Raw genomic sequence first — 19,426 nt, forward strand, 5'->3', positions numbered from 1 at the left:
CGGGGTTGTGCTAAGCAGCCTAGTTTTCTCCCATCTTTGAGATTATCAAGGGTTAGTGCGGGAACATTATCTGTGGTGTCAGAAGTTGAGTTGAACGAATTTTTTTTGTCAAAATCAGAATTGCATCAAAGGATGGGTTTGTTGGCTTTAAAGAATAATTACGAATACAAAGTGGTCAAGTCAACTAAGAAGGTAGTGTACATGAAATGTAATCACGATGATTGTAAATGGCGGTTGAGGGCAGCCACGCTTGTCACTTCTTTTGGTTGGACAATTAGGAAATATGTAAATACTTATTCATGTTCATCTTCAATAATGCGTAGTGATCATTGTCAGATGAAGAGTAGAATAATTGGTTCTTATATAAAAACTAGTTTCGAGGATGTTAAGCGTATTTATAAGTTTAAAAACATTGTCCACGATATTCGCAAGGACTTTGGGGTCAACATAAGTTATGATAAGGCATGGAGATCGTGGGAAAAGGCTTTGGACATGATTAGGGGGGTGCAAAGGAATCATTCCAATTACTTCCATCTTATCTGTACATGTTGAAGTTAAATAACCCCGGGACTATTGCAGAATTCGAGAGTGGCAGTGGAAACAGATTCAAGTACATTTTTATGGCTATTGGTGCATGCCTTGCCGGATTTCGTAGCAAAATGCGGATCGTCATTTCAGTCGACGCTTGTTTCCTTAAGGGTAAGTATCTTGGTAACTTGTTTGTTGCCACATGTAAAAACAGTAACAATCATGTTTATCCTATAGCGTGGGAGTCAAAGATTTTGAGAATGATGTCTCATGGGAATGGTTCTTCAATAAATTGCGCTCTGCACTTGGTGATGAGATACCTGATTTGGTATTTGTGTCTGACCGGCACAAGAGCATCCATAAGGCAGTCACGATGGTGTTCCGTAACTCATTGCATGTTTCATGTATATATCATATTGGCCAAAATGTAAAGGCTAAATTAAAAAAGGAAATGTGCATGCTCTTTTCTACAAAGCTGTAAAGGCATGCATGTCAACATTCAGAATTTCAGGAATACTTTATTGAGCTCGAGCAATATGCTCCATCCGTTGGTGCCTATCTTAGAGAGACCGATTTTAGTCGTTGGGCACGTGCATATTTAGATGGTAAGAGGTTTGATATAATGACAACAAATATTGTGGAATGCCTCAATGCAGCTTTGACGGATGCGCGTAAATTGCTGATTCAATATTTGATGGAGTATATTAGGAATATGCTGCAACAATGATTCTATGAGAGACGGGGTGATGCTAGTAAAATAAGTGGATATATAACAGCTTGGGCTGAGGGAGAAATAACCAAAAGATTGGCATTATCCCAGTATTGGTGTCCAGAACTGATTGATATGTATAGATTCAATATTCATGATGGTTACTTTAGGGGTATTGTAGACTTGAAGCCGAAAACTTGCATTTGTAGAGTGTTTTATTTCGACAAATTGCCATGTGGTCATGCCCTGGCTACTGCACGTTCACGCAATATTGAGCCATATACTTTGTGCTCCTCATACTACCAAACATAAGCTCTGTTGTGTGCCTATGCCGATCTGATAATGCCTGTGGGCAGCTAAGCTGACTGGACCGTGCTGGCAAAAATTGCATCTATTAAATTGCTACCACCGGCAAGTAGACGCAAACATGGAAGACGTAAGATTTGTCGAATTCCTTTAGTTGATGAAGAGAAGAGAAAGGTAAAATGCAGTCGTTGTGGTCTAATTGGTCACAATCGCCAAACTTGCTCTAATCCAATAACTTTGGATGAAATAAAGGAGGCAAGGAACCTCTAATAGTTGTCATAAGCGTTTAACATACATTCAATAATTAAACATTTAAAAACCCAATCTTTTAATAAGAACAACAATATAACAGGTACCATTGTAGTATTAAATACACTAATACATATCAGTTAATACAACAATGTAATAGGTACCATTGTAGTATTTGTCAAATTCCTTCAATCTTAGGGAATCGATATTGGTTAATACATATCGGTTACGTAACCGATGTGTGTTAACCGATGAAAACTCAGGAAGCGGATATTGGTGAAAGGGTATCGGTTTCAAACCGATCAAATAGAACCAATGTTGCTGTGGAAATATTAATATCCATATAATACATTGTAAACCAATGATAGCACGTACAAATGATGTCTTATCGGTCGCAAAACTTGCTCTAATCCAATAATTTTAAAAGCCTAATTTTTAAGAAATTAGTTATGGGGGAAACAATATCGGTTAATTCATATCGGTTAAATAACCGATGTGTGTTGACCGATTAATACTGAGGAAGTGGACCTCGGTCAAATGGTATTGGTTTATATCCGATGAATCAGATCTGATATAATTATAAAGGACACCTGTAACCGATACAAATTCCTCTAATTGAAAGAGATCAAACTAATTCAATTTTATGTATGCATATTAACAGTTAGAAAATATATATTGTAACAATAAAATTTACAATATTACTAAGATTATATATACATTACAATAGTTTAATTTTTCTTTCTCTTCTTGGGATCCTTGGTAGCTTCTTCTTCTTTTTGATCAAGCTCGGCTGCAAAATACAGTTCATCCGATACTGCAAAAGCATAAAGCTCCACAGCCATATGAGATCTGTAAAATTCAGCATTCTCCTAGGTTATCTCGTGTATTGAGACATTGTGGGCCATGAATTCCATCCATTTGAGAACAAAAATCCCACAATTACCACACTTGCAAATTTTACATCCTATAACATTAATAGCCATCATAATCAAAATACTCCAAATAAACAAATATAAAATAACATTAACCTTACCCAGTTTGCTGAGGACCTTTTTGAACCTTGAAGTCCCATTTAGACATTAACTTAAATCTAGGTGTTAAATTGTCGTAATTACAATCTTTTAGAAGCTTTGGAACCATATCTACAAGATACTCGAACTTAGTTTTGTAGTTTTTTGGTGTGGTCGAGGTATATACATGAACACATTGATTGACGAAATCCAGCGCAACCAAAACCCAATGTTTATCATCTACATTTGTAGGGCATAGCACGACCTCAACATCTAAGAATTCGTTGGTATCTGTTGTCTCTCCTCAAAAATATTGGCAAGGAATATCATGCTCTGTGAAGTTCCCCTACTTTTCTGCCTTGAATAGATCCCACGCACTCTTTAATAATTATTGTGTGTGGTCAAAATCACAATTGATTAGTTCTTTTCAGAAGAGGTAAATTCCTTATAATATATATGGTTACGACACTTACAGTAAATGTGCTTGGAACCAATGCTAATTTGTTATTGGTTGTCTTTGATTGTTTCATTCTTTTATTCAACATGTACACGTAGCTATCCATGTGCTGCAAAGATTTAAACAAAAATATCATAAGCAAACATATATACATCGGTTATAAATATTGGTTCGTAACTTACATACGAAATCGATACATGACAATATATATATATATATATATTGGCTACATATATTAGTTCAAGATCGATATAGGAAACCGACTAATTCTTTAATAACCAATAAAGTTTAACCGACATATCTATATAGCAAAAGATATAGGTAACTTAGTATCGGCTCTTAACTGATAATTATAACCCGATGTCTTATACAACAAAATATATATAGTTAGATAATGACTTACATCAGATCAGAGTCATTGGTATTTTTTGGAGAGGATCTCAAAAAATTCCTTATCCATATTACAATAGGAAGCTTTAATAACTGTTATTGTATTTGGATCATTGAGAAAATTATGTAAGTCCTCTACGCAATAACTTCTTGGAGCACCTGTGGGTTTGGGATTTAGCTTTGGGAGTTTGGAGGTAAATGTTGTTACTCCCGAGTCCTTCTCTTTATTTTCCTCGGAGGGATTCATTATTGATTCAATGGCTTCTTTTCTTTTATGCCCCATCTGTACATCTCTCCTTTGGAATGTCTCCTTAATAGGAGTATCTGCTTTTATTTTTTCTAATGAAGGATTTATTGATTCTGTTTGTGTGTCATCTATCAATTTCTCAACCATAGCCACAGCCTCAGCAACCTCGCGTTCCATCGTCTCCTCCTTCCCGTCCTTCTCCTCCACCTCAACCTCACATATAACATCTTTCTTCTCTCTATCCCCCTCCACCTCACAGTCATTCATCTCGTCTTCCCCCTTAGTGACCATTGGCTTGATTGACAATCGCCAGCAGATGAAAGTAAACATATTCATGGTGTCGATGCTCTCTTCCTTATCTCGGTTCAACATGTGTCTAAGTTCACCAAGCTTGTTTTTCACTTTTCTTAGCTCGTTTCTCAGAGCAAACTTCTCCTTCACAAATTTTATATCATTCTCACATATTCTGAAGTACAAGGAATCTTCCTCGTCGTTGTCTACTATTTTCAACAGCCTTAACAGTAGACTAACTTAATGCTCCATGTTAGTCTCTCTACTCCATATACGAGCTAGTCAAAACAAGATGTCTTAAACTGGTCCTCAAGATCAGACTTATGCCTTAGTGTCGCTTTAATACCTTCAACAGTCTCATTAAAATGATCAAGTCTAGTGATTATCGCGTGAAAAAACTCCTTGATCTCCAAGTTATCATCTAACCTCTGTAGAAAAAAATAAAAAATAATATTAAGTTAACAAACAATAATATCTATCAATTATAAGGAATCGGTCAAGTATATAATAAAACCGATATTGGTTAGCCCATATCCATACAGAGTAAATGCTAAACCCTAACCATCGATTACCCCATATCGATGGTGTAACAAACATATATATGCCACCGATATATGTTGCCTATCATCCTGATATTATTTCAGTTCATCTTGTCAAACTAGAACTCAGTTATATTTATTTATGTCAAATTATTCGTTGCCAATTTCAAAACATGAGAAAAAAAACACAAAAAAATGTGATCAAACCTGATTTGTCGTCTTCTTCGCACTCTTATTCTTGGCCGGTTTCGACTGGTTCTTGATTGAGCAAGCAATTTTCAGTAATATGGAGAAAGATGAACGAGAAGCAAATTGGGAAGAACGAGCAGATAGTAGACTCGAGAGTCCTATTTTTCCGAATAGCAGGGTTATTAAAAATAGAAACATTTTTATCTGGCAAAAGTTGAAAAGTCCTCGTTTTGCAATAATTTTCGAAGTGTCATATTTTTGCAAATTTAAGTACCGAGAGTGCTATTTTTCCAAATTTCCCCTGCAGTGGCCACCGCAGCAATGGATTTTTCTCCAGAGCCGATGATGACGAGGCAAAGCCGGCGGGATAGTACCGTCATCGGTGAGCTCATCGCGAAGACACTTTTCAACCTTTGAAAGCTGTATCTAGATGGAATGCAACTCCGCTAAGTTCATATATACTCACACACAAGTGACAAATATGGAAAGATCAATCGATTTGCAGTTCTAAGTTGAAGCTTCAGCGATGGTGCGTAATTCTCTCCTCTCTCTCTCTCTCTCAGGCCGCTGTATCTTTTCTTATCTCTGCGTTTTGTTGAATTTTTGTTGGAAATGATGATTTAGGCGAGTGGCGGCGTGGAGGAAGCGACGAAGCTGAAACTGTATTCGTACTGGAGGAGCTCTTGCGCTCACCGCGTTCGGATTGCTATGAACTTGAAAGGTCTCTCACTCTCGCTCACTTGTTCTGTTTAAATTTCGTTTTTCTTGAAACCCTAGCGCTTTGATGATACCAGTGACTGATTTTTGCTTGCGCGTGTAATTCACAAGCAGGGCTCCATTATGAATATAAAGCAGTTAATTTACTCAAAGGCGAGCAGTTCAGTACCGGTGAGTTCCTGGTGCTTATTTATGAATATAGCCGAGTCCTTGATGGATAATTTCAAGTAGGCAGGAATCCTTTGACTGTAACTGTTCCTTCACAGTGCAGATGCCTGAAAAACAAACGAAATAGTGACGCAGGGACAAAATCTTGAAGAAGATTCAAGGACAAGATCGTACATCCCCCCCCCCCCCCCCAAAACACACACGCCCACCCAAAAGGACGTGTTTTTTTACTTTTCGCAGAGCAATCAGTTAGGAACAGCTATCAGCTATTCGTGTTAGTTACTTTTAACCAACTGAAGCGACAAGACAATAAATGAATAACTGTCTCGTTAATTGACCTGCTTATCTATTTACTCAACATACCTTTTTTTCCATTACCTTTATCAAAGTAAGCTGCTTCCTCGGTTATTCTCCATTAATTTTTCCATAACTGACTCTGGTAATAAGATGATAGAAATAGCTGCTTCACTAAAAAGTATCCACATGAGAGTGACATATTTTTTCTGCATTGATCGCTGAATGCTTGGGCTGACGAGATTTTGTACTACCTGTTGAAGCATATGCCTCCCGAGGACATAGTTGTAATGTCTCCATTATGATTTATTTGTTAGTACCAAGAGTATGGCAATCTTAATCTAACTTGCATAGCCTGTCTTCCTTTTTTTTTTGGGTGGGTCGGTTAGAATTGATTAAGGCTCCATCTGGACGTATATGGCATTTACTGAAAATATTTGATGTTGATTTTGTGAAAATTGTCTGCATGCAGCATCTGTATATGCTAAAAACAGTATAGGATTTTTATAGGCCAATTAAGAAATTAAGAGTATGATGGAAATGGGAGAAGAAACGCAATTTGATGGGATCTCGTAGAAATTCTTAGAAAGGAATTTCCATTTGTTACTTATTTCAAATCCCTTTTGTTAAGGCTCTGAAAATTCAATCTTTAAATCAATGCCCAAATTATCATATCCAAATTTCATGCCATGTTTTTTGAATAATTTGAATTGCATTTATTTCATTTTAATCCATAAGTCTGTACAACATAAGAGACCTTCATGTATATCTTTTTACACATTCTATTAGCTTAATGTATATTAGATGATGTTGTAGATGGCACGAGTTCAACTAAGGAGTAAATGGGCACATCTTAAGTAAAATTCAAGTACTAGTTGCTTATCTTTACTTATCCAAAAAAGAAAGAAAGAAAGAAAGAAAGAACAAACAAAAACAAAGAAAAGCGCTTAAAATTTTTCTCATTTGTTCATTTTCAGTTTATGGTATCGGTTCATGAGATTAGGATGCATATTTGCCTTTAGAGTTGCAAATTTTAGGTTCCATTAGTGTAGGACTTGTTATTTTCCTGCTGTAATATGCTTCATAACATTCTCTCTGTTTCTAAATGCAGAGTTTTTGAAGCTCAATCCGATTGGTTATGTGCCAGTGTTGGTGGATGAGGACATTGTAGTTTCTGACTCTTTTGCTATCCTAATGGTGAGTGGTTTGACATTTATCACCTTTATTCCATGTTTTTCCGGGCTCTCAATGAAAGGCACACATGCCTGTGCCATAAAGCTGTCAGATCTTTTTCTTCACCTTACCTCCTTCCTCCCCTACCTCCTTTTTTTATCATGTGTGTGGCATTTATTCTAATTATTTCTTATTTGACATATATCCAAGCAATTGGAAATGAAACTGTTTTGCATGCAATGAATTAAACTTCAAGTAAATTTTCACCTAATATGTGACATGGCTTTAGAAATCGGAGCGCCAAAAGCAAATTGGTTTCTCCCTTTATATATAATCTTGATGCAGAATTGGTTGTACTACCAGTTTTCCTGATATGTGCTGATTGATGTGCAGTATTTGGAAGAGAAATATCCTCAACAACCATTATTGCCTCGTGATCTTCAAAGAAGAGCGATCAACTACCAGGTAATTATGTAGGAAAAACAGATTAGAAGTTCTTTCGTTGATCCGAATGAATAATGCAATCCCTATTAATAGGGAACTGGAGTACATCATAGGAAAGATTACATATACAAACAATAAGGAAAGCTAAGCTGTTCAAGATACAAAAGTCAAAGATACAAAGAATCAAGAATAAGAAAGTATCTAAATCTGGATGAATACTTTCTAAAACACTGAAGATTAGATCAGTGTTAAATCAAGAACGATTGGACTAAGTAATCATAGTCCACTTGTCCCAATGATCTTGTGAATCAATTAACAAATTATTATATTTTCTTGATCAGGTCTTGCCCCATTCACCACCGACATGATATTAATTTGATTGATGTGGCTGAACAACCTAGGGTTGAGGACTTGACATTAACATTGTTTGTGCATTATTTTTTTGTAGTCATTCATTTGTATTATACAAGTTCTCACTATATTATAAACATTACATAAACCTGACTCTATAACCAAGTATTCTAACCGAATACAAGGATTAATGTAAGGAATTAGACTTGGCAAAGAAAGGCTAGTTAGTTTAAACAATAGAGCTAAGTTCCATTTTTATTGAATCTTTTGGGCATCTAGTACTCTCTCTGCTGAAAAGTGTTTAAATTGCTTCCACATAACATTAGTGGGAAATTGCATCATGCCCAGATTTAGAGATCTCTATTATGAAAGAAAACTACTTAGAGTTGTTTCTTCTCATTTTCCTTTTTGTAGAAAAATTGTAGTTTCAAACTTAGCCTCAAACTCCTCAGCAACAGAAAATTGCTGTTTCAAGCTTAGAGATGCCCAGTTGATTTCTTAGCCTTGGTATCCAGGCTTAAGTTCATTTATTGTTTTGTCTAGTAGAAAAAGGAGGTAAAAGGACCAAAAAATAAAAGGGAAAGGCAACTTCAATGACTGGAGCCAATAGGCACTTGTGATTTTTGCCTCTCTTTGAGAGCATCCTTTTGCTTATCTATATCTTTATTGGAAATTGTATTTTTTTTTCAACATATATTTTGCTCTTAAGTAGCTAGTGAAGGAAGCAGGAAATGCCAAGATATTTTTACCCATACTATGGTTCGGGACACTATCTGATGTAGGATGATGTAGCACTCAGCAAGTGTAATCTATTATACATGAATATGAATCTTCAGTGGTAGTTTCATTTCAGTGATAACAAAAATATTTACTGAAAGAAGAGGTTTTGGTAGGCTTGCTGATAGTAGTGCCACTGAATGTATATGTTCTTTTGTTTTGTCTTAGGCATTCACAGCATTGTGACTTTATGTCTTAAGGATTTTTTGAATGCCATGCTTTAAAATCCTCTCCTGGTTTTGAGGGAGTAATATGATTGCAGAGTCATAACTTCCAGGTTTTCCTCTTTTTGTTTTTGCTTCTAGATATTGTTGTAAATTTAGAGATATTTCAAAAAGTTTTATCCTTTGTTTTAATATTATCTTTATTTGAGAAATTCTAGGCTTTACACTTGATTTGTGGGCCCATGTTTTTGACTGGGTCAACTAGCTTATCTGAGAAGCCAACAGTCATTGACTTGTTCAGCAACAAATTCTCATTGAGTTGTTCAACAACCAATTTCAGATTGGCCTCCAAATTTCCCTTCTGTTATGAATGATGATAGCCTTATCCCATTTGAGTATGGAATTTCCCTGAACCAAGTTCACTATAAATGTAGAACCTCTTCTTTTTCTATATATACAGCTGCATTTAATTATTCTATTGTTGTTCCTGATTCCCCCATATTGTGAGTGCATACAGGGTCCTGACTTGGATGAAATTATTGTCTCTCTCTCCAAATTTTCCAACAGATATATGGGTTATGGAAGTTGTGTTAATTTCTTTTGAACAATATCTTGCCCCTTTGTCGGCACCTTTTTAGTAATATAAGTTGTCTATGGAGAAAAAAAAGGGTTTCTGAAATTTACTCTTATCTTTTACTTCATTTTCACTCTTTTCGATGTTGATTTATTGGACTGGTTCTCAATATATATTGTTATTTGGCTTATAGGCTGCAAATATTGTTTCCTCAAGCATACAGCCTCTTCAGAATCAAAATGTACTGGTGAGTATTGGAGGGGATCACTGCTTTAATATTACTGTTTTTATTTCTGAAATTAGCATGCTACCATCATATTGCTATTTCAGCACCATGTATTTGCATCTTATTCCTGCTTTTGGATGTGCAGAAGTACATTGCAGAAAAAGTTAATCCTGATGAGAACCTTGTTTGGGTTCGGTATCATATTGGGAAGGGCTTTGAAGGTAAACTTTATCTAATGACTGGAGATCATAGTCAGCAGAAATTACTTTGATGATGATTTTCTTCTACAAAATTTATTTAAAAAATTGTTTTGCATTGAATGATCAAGTATGATAAAGTGGTGGTAGGAGCATTGTTGAAAATTAGACTATATAAAAGGACTAGGATCTTTTTCTTGCGCCATAGACATTGCATGCTTTTTATTATTTATTGATGTTTGCTTGTTTTAAAGAATGTCTTATGTTTTCACTTTTCTTTCCCACCCTGTTCTAGCCATTTTTTTATATTTGCAATTAATTTGTGACAATCTTTAGTTTCTATTCCTTTTAAATGTTAGTTTGATCACACAAGAACTGGGTACCCCCAGTGCATGGGGCTTTCTACTTTGTGAGGGTTGTATGTATGCAGCCTTCCCCTTGCTTTTTTGCCAAGAGGTTGTTTCCACAACTTGAACCCGCAACTTTCCAATCACAAAAGCAGCCTTACCATTGCTACCAAGCTTGCCCTCGATAGCAAATTAAGTATCCAGAGACCTCAATATATGGCAATGTAATCAATGAATAAAATAATCAGAGAATAGGTATGAGCTCTCTTATCCTCAAGCCTTCATCTTCTCCTTGATTACAGGCCCCATGATTATTGTATTCCTTCTGTCGGTTAGCCTAATATTGGAGTACGTTAGAAAGAAAACATGACCTTTGGTCCTCACACTTATATGGTCCAGTTTGATAAAAGGCAACGTTCTATGCTGTTTCAGTCAACTTGTTTTGCAGGTTTTTGTTTCACCCACGAGGATCCAAAATCCATTTAAGTGATATTATAGCATGTATAGAACTTTATCCTCCAATGGAATACTAAGTTTTGAATTGGGAAATATTCCATTTGGCAATATCTGGGAAAATAGTAATGTGTACCCATTCTGTACTATGATTTGCTATAGTATGGTTAACCTATAGCTGATTCCAATGTACACATGTTGCAGCTCTAGAGAAGCTATTAAAAGATTATGCTGGGAAATATGCCACTGGAGATGAAGTCTACCTGGTTTGCTTCTTCCCTACCATCTGTGTTCAGTTCTATTTGTGTACTGCATAAACCTAACAGCATATGCAACTCCGCCACCCCGTGCATGAGGCTGCCTTGGCCTGGGTTGTTTTTATTTTTTCCACTGTTCTTATTGGGTGCTGAACAGGGAGTTTTGCAGCATAACTACCATAATCATAACGAATCTTTTAGGATTACTAGAACAAGCTGGTTACGCAAGTTCAATGCACTAAGCAATCAGATTGTACATTATTGTAAACCAAAATTTGAGAAACAAACTGTTGAACTTGTGATATCAGAAATTCTTGAGACCTCTGATGGTGTTGCCTAAACTTGGTTGTGATGTACTTGGTCAAGGAACACTTGTATGTCTCTAGTTCTTAGGGTATAAGAATTCTAGGGGTCATAGTCAGCAAGGGGTTGTAATTGGCTTGGTCTTGACAGTGTTGGATTTCTGGATATGTAGAAACTAGAGTCTTAGACATAAACAAAAGTGAGGGTGTTTGTATTGAGACAGAGTGCTGGGAAATTACTATATATTTTGTAGGACTTGACAACTTTTGGACTTTCAGGTCTAGTAGCTGTGTTTGGGGACTGTGAACAGAACAGCAACAACTGCAACTTCATTGTAAAGAGGCCTATTCCTGTTGAGGGTTGAGGACAAACAATTAGATTCTTCTTCCTTGCAAGGTGTCCCCCCCCCAACAACAACAACAACATATCCAGCCTTTATCCCACTATGTGGAGTCGGCTACATGAATTCTAGACTTCTATGTATTTCTGTCTTTTGTCATATCCTCATTTAGATCCATATATTTCATATCAAATTTTAATGTCTCTCCCAAAGTCTTCTTGGGTCTACCTCTACCTCTTTTTGTGGCTAATTGTTCCATTTCATCAACTCTCCTCACAGGAGCGTCTCTTAGTCTCCTTCTCACATGACCAAACCATCTTAGTCTAGTTTCTCTCATCTTCTCCTCGATTGGCACTACTCCTACCTTATTACGAATAACTTCATTTCTAATTTTATCCTTTCTTGTATGTCCGCACATCTATCTTAACATCCTCATCTCCGCTACACTCGTCTTTTGCTCATGCTGGTATTTGACTGCCCAACATTCTGAGCCATATAGCAAGACTAGTCTTATAGCTGTTCTATAAAATTTTCCTTTCAATTTAAATGGGATTTTACCATCACATAACACCCCCGATGCATTTCTCCATTTTAGCCAACCTGCCTTAATTCTATGTGCGACATCCTTGTGGATTTCTCCATCTTTTTGAATCACTGATCCCAAATATCGAAAATGGTCTTTTCTTTGTAAGATTTTGTCTTCTAATTTTATTATAACATCATTCACTCTTGCATTTTTACTAAATTTGCATTCCATATATTCTGTTTTCTTTCTACTTAATTTAAATCCCTTAGATTCTAAATTGTTTCTCCACAACTCAAGTTTAGTGTTCACTCCTTCTTTTGTTTCATCCACCAACACTATGTCGTCTGCAAATAGCATACACCATGACACATCTGTCTGAATATCTTTAGTGAGTTCATCCATTACTAGGGCAAATAAGTATGGACTTAGTGCAGAACCTTGATGCAATCCTATTGTAGTTGTAAATGATTCAGTATCCCCTCCGCATGTTCTGACCCTTGTCTCTACACCATAATACATGTCCTTAAGGGCTTGTATATAGGCTATTTTGACTCATTTCTTCTCTAAAACCCTCTATAATACTTCTCTAGGGACCCTATCATAGGCCTTTTCTAGATCTATAAACACCATATGTAGGTCCTTCTGATGATCTCGATACCTTTCCATTAGACGCCTCAGTAAATATATAGCTTCCATTGTTAACCTACTAGGCATGAAACCAAACTGATTTTCTGACACCCTTGTTTCATTTCTGAGCCTCTGCTCTATTACTCTCTCCCAGAGTTTCATGGTATGACTCATTAATTTAGTTCCTCTATAATTTTCACAGTTTTGAACATTTCATTTGTTCTTGTATATAGGAACCAAAGTACTCTTCCTCCACTCATCTGACATTTTTTTTTATTTAAGGATGGCGTTAAATAGTTGCGTTAGCTAGGAGATGCCCTCTTCTCCCATGCATTTCCATGCTTCTATTGGTATATTATCTGGTCCCACTGCCTTATGATTTTTCATCTTTTTTAATGCTTGCCTTATTTCATTTGAACTTATGCGTCGATAGAATGTGTAGCTCACATTCCCTTTGGAGTTACTAAGATGTCCCAACCTAACTCTTGTGTCACCACCATCATTGAATAATTTTGTGAAATACTCCTTCCATCTCTCCTTAATCGCTCCCTCATTTACTAAAACATTTTGATTGTCATATTTTATGCATTTCACTTGATTTAAATCCCGTGTTTTTCTTTCTCTTGCTTTAGCTAATTTATATATATCCCTTTCTCCATCTTTTGTATCAAGTCGTTTATATAGATTCTCATATGCTTTTGACCTTGCTTCACTAATAGGTCTTTTTGCTGCCTTTTTTGCTTCTTTATAATTTTTTTGATTTTCTTCATTGTTGCATTGATATACCGCCTTATAGTAAGTTTTCTTATTTTTAATTTTCAATTGTACCTCTTCATTCCACCACCAAGACTCCTTAAGGTTAGGGGCTTTACCATTTGTTTCTCCAAGGACTACCTTTGCCGTGCTTCTCAGAGCATTAGCCATTTCTTTCCACATTTGGTTTGTCTGTCTTTCTCCATTCCATTCCCTTCTACCCCTTAATTTTTCTTTGAAGATTAGTTGTTTCTCCCCTTTTAAATTCCACCACCTGATTCTTGGATTTTGTTTTATGTGATTTTTTCTCTTCCAATTTCTTACTTGGACGTTAAGTACTAGAAGTCTATGTTGAGTAGTCAAACACTCTCCCGGTATCACCTTACAATCCCTACAACATAACCGATCCTCTTGTCTCATGAGGAAGTAATCTATTTGGGTGCTTGAGGTGATATTTTTATATGTGATTAAGTGTTCGTCCCGTTTTTTGAACCTAGTATTGGTTATAATGAGCCCATATGCCATAGCAAAATCTAGGATAGATTTACCCTCATTATTAATTTCTCCTAATCCATACCCTCCATGTACCTCTCTATATTCGTTTCCGTCTCTACCCACGTGCCCATTTAAGTCACCTCCTATAATCACTTTCACTCCTCTTGGTATCATTTGTATGAGTCCCTCTAGATCCTCCCAGAATTTTACTTTTATCTCATCACCTAACCCCGCTTGTGGTGCATATGTACTAAAGATATTCATAGTCATTTTTCCTAGACTAATCTTTACCATAATAATCCTATCCCCTATTCTCTTGACATCCACTACCTCATCTATTAAGCTTTTATCCATAATAATCCCCACTCCATTTTTCGCTCGATCAGTTCCTGTGTACCATATTTTATATCCAGCTTCTGATAAAGTTTTTGCTTTTTTCCCTACCTATCTCGTCTCTTGAAGGCACATAATATTAATTTGTCTTCTAATCATCACATCCACCACTTCCATAGCTTTGCCTGTTAATGTTCCTATGTTCCATGACCCAATCCTTAATTTATGATTTTGTTTTTGGCCTTGACTTTGGATTTGATTTTGTTTTTGGCCTTGACTTTGAATTTGATTTTGTTTTTTATTTTGATTTTAGTTTTGGTTTTGATTTTGATTTTGGTTTTGATTTTGATTTTGGACTTGCTTCTTTACCCACATCCGTCCAAGCAAATGCGGGAACTCTTGCTCATTTATCACTACATCCGGGCGCCGATGCAGCGGCCCTAGCTCACTTGTCACTACACGGGGGCAGTGTAGTGCGTCGCTATGAAGGGTTACGCCCACGCCCAAACGATTTTTTATAATTTGTCTAGAGTTCATGTTTTAGATCCGACTAAGTTTTACGTTGGCTGTCGGCTACCTAACACAACCCTCCTCCTTTATCCGGGCTTGAGACCGGCAGTGGATAACATCCTCAGGCGGTGAGTGATGGTAGGTTAAGGTCAGTTGACACCCTGTTAGGAATTATGGTAGGCAGTGAGTTGGTGCTGGTTTGTTAGGTTGAAAACTCCTGTTTTCTATTTGAAAAGCATTTTAAATAAAACAATGGAAAAGATCTTAAATCTGGAAAACTGGACAGTAGAGTTTTTCATTTTCTATTTGAAAAAATTTCTCGATCGGAAAAGGACAGAAAAAAAAAAAATCCCAATCACAAGTTTTTTTCCCCTTCTGTTGAATAATGCATGTTAAACAGCCTTTAAGGGTTTCTCTCTATATGTTGCGGTCTTTATGGAAAGAGGTCTGAACTTCATATTTATAGTGAGGAAGAACCGACGTCCCAAGGAATATGGTTATAGGTTGTGGCTTGAAATTTTGTTAATGGAATGACCCCTCTTCAGCAGGCAGAGATAAGTGCTTGTAATGGACAAGTGGTGCTTATTCATGATAGAGAACAAAGAGCCTTGGACCAAGGCACATGGGGTACATGAGTTGTGCATGTCCGTCTTCAGTTTCTCTGTCTGTAAACCATTAAAGATAAGGATCCTTTGGGGCTAAGGATCCATCCTTGGTGAACCCCTAACTCTAGCCTCAGGCACCTTGCCTCAGCCTCCATCCTAGGTTGCTGGAGCAGTTGGAGATTTTGGAAAACCTGAAATTTACAGGAACTATTGTACTCCTAGCTTCCATATAGGATTAGCTTATGAAACAACCTCTGCAGCTGTCTTGTAGAGCAGCTAGTAAGCTGCTCAGGTGGAGAATTCCTGCAGTTGAGTCAATGGGTGCCATGCGTAGTCTCAGGGAAGCGGGCAGTGGTTGTGGTGTAGGAAGTCCTGTGTGTTAGTCATGGGGTGGTATGAGTTCCCAAATTTGGTCCAATCAGTGAGGCATGACATGCTATTTCCATTGGCTGATTTGTGGATACAGCTTTTAATTGGAGACAACTATAGAAATAAGCTTGAACTCCAGGAGAAGAGACCATGGAGTCTGTTGCATGTCCTACATGGAGTCACATAATGGTGCATGCAATGTATGAAACAAGTACCCCACTGATGGCTCGAAATTCTTGTTCGTCCGAATTCTACTATGATCCAGATTCTATTCAGGTGTTATTTGATGCCAATGCAATGAAAGCGAATTTTCAAATTGATGGACCATTTAGAACTGGCTATCTGTAACCTTTCTGGGCAAGGAATGCAGTCTATGAGTTTGAACCTAGCACATTGCTGGAATTACAATAGGAGCACACTTAAGAGTGCTTGGTTTTGCATGAGAAGGTGTTGCTTTTCACACATGGTATTACTTTTTTCCATATAAACCTGAAATGGGCGTGGTATATTTTTGGTATTGCTTGCAGGCAGATTTGTTTCTAGCACCACAGCTTTGCGCATCAATCAAAAGTTTCAGTCTTGACATGGTATGCTATTCCTAAACTGATTAAGTCTGTAATAAGGCCAATTAAATCTTTATTTTTATGTTTTGGCTTCAAATAATTTACCCTTTTTTTTATGGTATGCTTCAAATCTTTATTTTTATGGTCAGTGAACCTTGGTGGTCATGGTAAGGTTACTCCTTTGTGATTGGAAGGTCACAGGTTTCCGTCATGGAAACAGTCTCTTTGCAAAGTATGGGTAAGGATGTATATAAGGATGACTCTCCTCCAACCCTTGCAAATTGGGGGGCCTTTTGCTCTGAGGAAGCCTCAATTGAGATGCTTGTCTAACTTAAGCAATCGGCATGCCCATTTCTTAAAGAGAGAATGGAAAGTGAAGGGGTGAAGGCCACATTGGTGTGGGTCCTGGACTTCCCTTTCTGTCTTATTTTAAAAAATTTATGGAATAGATGCTGGTGAACTGTTGAAGGGTGCTACTCAGCAAAAAGAAAAAAGATTTTTAAATGGTGCTGTCTATGTTAATCCAGAAATCATATAGAATTGGCTTTTGCGGAAATACTTTTTTACCTTCTCAAATTATGTAAGATAGTTTCGAAGACAGAACAGTTAAATTTAATATGTAGTCCATTGTCTTCTTGATTACAAAATTGTTGTTTGATTGGTGGTTATGTGAAATTGGCTCAGCTTAGCATCTTATATGATTTTGAGGAAGTTCTAATATCAACTCTCTCATTGATTTTCACAGACTCCGTACCCTCTTCTATCTAGGTTGAATGAAGCATACAATGAGCACCCTGCTTTCCAAGCTGCCATGCCAGAAAAGCAGCCGGATACGCCTGTTGAGGTAAGAGGCTGAGGTAATAGACTAGTACAAAGTACTTACTGATATATGCTCTTTCTTCTCGTTGCATTCTTTATTTTGTATTTCATTCATTTCTTTGGGGGGATGGGATTATGACTTAAGGCATTATTAAACACCATCTTAGTCTTACTTGGTGAGTGACTCAATCGACATATATTCTAGCACATGTTTGTATGCTTAGCCCCAAATACTGGATTAAATGAATTGCTATGATTGGCGTTTGGGTTTTTTTACTGAACTTGGACTCTATTACCCACTCTTAATATCAAGCTGTTTGATAGTGTTGTGTCTGTTGCTTAAACTAAAGAGGACCTCAAATAAGTTGGCCTTTGTTGGTCTTATACTGACTTGATCCTTCTCCTTTCTGTTTCTATATCCAGATCTGAAGAGCCATCTAACTTTAGAGGGCCCCTTCAAAGTAAAGCTACTTAAGCAGATCCTATCCCAGAGCTTCGATGTTTCTAGCAGATTATATTGCCCCAAAGCTCATATTAGAATAAGCCCGGAATAAAATGAAGTCCTGTAGCTATGTCTGAAACATCTAAGCCATATGGTTGCTGAAGTTCAACTCTCTTGTTGACATTCTTCAGCAGAACCAAACATGTACTAATGTTTGTGGTTTGAAGTTCCTTGTGTTAAAACTCTTATGTTCTGCTGTGATTAATATAAAGCTTTCCTATTTCTCTTACCTTCTTTCCCTGTCTCTGCCCCTTTTTGATGCCCCCAGAATATACTTTGCTTGCCCATTTTGCAAGGAAAACAACCATTGGTTGTATCCAGTGCATGAATCTTCTCATTTAAGAAGACTGGATTTGGGGGATGATCGTCTTTGTATGCAATTTACCTAATATCGTATAAATGATGTGATTCAGCTACCAATGTAACTAATGATGTTTGATGTTGTCAACTCGACAATCTATGCCGATAATTGGCTACTTAACGCGATTTTTTTCTTTAGTTGGAGGCTGTAAGTAGAGGGAACAAATTGAATACTAGCAATGTTGAAAAGGTTATTTTGATCAAGAGACATAATATTTCTCGAGTAATTATTTAAACAAAATACTAAAAATAGTAAAAGTGAAAGAAACTCCCTGGAATAGTATAGACGGTGACAATTTGCCACATGTGTTTGAGAGTTTGAGATATTGTGAGATCGTGAGTTCGATTTTATCTCTATGTGAGACTATGTAATTATCTGTGTCTATTTAAGAAGTTAGGTTCTAGATTTTAGATTATGGTGAATCTGTCTATACACCTAAGTTAGGTTTAAGCAGACTATAAATTTAAAAAAAAGTGAATAATTCGGATCAAAAGTTATATGTATATTAAAGGTTTCTTAAATTTCTTACGTCATAAAAAAAAGATGTAGGGGGGGGGGGGGGGGGGGGATGGGGAGGGAACACTACAGGGAGCGAGGGAATGTGCCTTTCATTAAGGAGGAGAATGGACGGACGCCAAGCCCTAAGACGGTGCAATTTGGTCGGTGATGGGTCCCTCCCACAGTCCCACTCCTTAACCCAACCTGTCTCTGAGCCCATCTCCTCTTCTTTTGGATTATCCATCCATGCATTTAATACTCTGATGGGTGAAAGAGATTTCTCAAGCCTTATGCCTTAATCATCACCTAGCCAACATCAACAACAACAATAATAATAATGCCCCCGGGCTCAGCTCGAGTGACTCTGACGCTCTTGTGGAGATACCACAAGTGCCGATGCTCCCAAATTCAAAATTGAGGGAACTTGAGTCTTGATTTACCCCCCTCCCATGAAATGGGGTCACCGGGATAGAGGCGCTTGTTCTAGGCATTACCGAACAACAACAACAAAAACAACAACAACAATAATAATAATAATAATAATAATAAATTTTATTTTCATACTACTCCTTTCTCACACAATTGATGACTTAATTAGATGTAATATGTATATTTTATTATTATTAATGAGGATATACATTTAATATAAAATCAAACGTGTCATTGCGAGAGTCTTCTTGGCATCTATACCCTACACTTTTAATTAAAGTAAATAATATTTTGTATAAACTATAAAAGGACTTTTTATATAATGTCTTTAATTCA

The 19,426-nt window shown here is 36.8% G+C and overlaps 2 protein-coding genes across 2 annotated transcripts in view; both read left to right on the plus strand.

Annotated features, from left to right (window-relative positions):
* Positions 1-18,031, plus strand: part of LOC127809521 (glutathione S-transferase zeta class-like) — a 50,558-nt gene extending 32,527 nt beyond the window's left edge. Inside the window, exon 11 of the mRNA XM_052348371.1 lies at positions 17,724-18,031. Coding sequence (XP_052204331.1) covers positions 17,724-17,729 — 6 coding nt within the window. The 3' untranslated portion in view covers positions 17,730-18,031. The remainder of the gene's footprint in view (positions 1-17,723) is intronic.
* LOC127809522 (glutathione S-transferase zeta class-like) lies at positions 5,151-18,031 on the plus strand. The gene is made up of 11 exons (XM_052348372.1): positions 5,151-5,444; positions 5,540-5,636; positions 5,747-5,803; positions 7,206-7,291; positions 7,661-7,732; positions 9,771-9,824; positions 9,949-10,024; positions 11,005-11,066; positions 16,446-16,505; positions 17,227-17,338; positions 17,724-18,031. Exons 1-10 carry the CDS (start codon positions 5,442-5,444, stop codon positions 17,335-17,337), a joined length of 678 nt encoding a protein of 225 aa, XP_052204332.1. The 5' UTR covers positions 5,151-5,441; the 3' UTR covers position 17,338; positions 17,724-18,031.
* Positions 18,032-19,426: the final 1,395 nt, after the last annotated feature.

Source organism: Diospyros lotus, chromosome 9 (genome assembly GCF_014633365.1).
Source record: "Diospyros lotus cultivar Yz01 chromosome 9, ASM1463336v1, whole genome shotgun sequence".
Lineage (NCBI taxonomy): Eukaryota > Viridiplantae > Streptophyta > Magnoliopsida > Ericales > Ebenaceae > Diospyros > Diospyros lotus.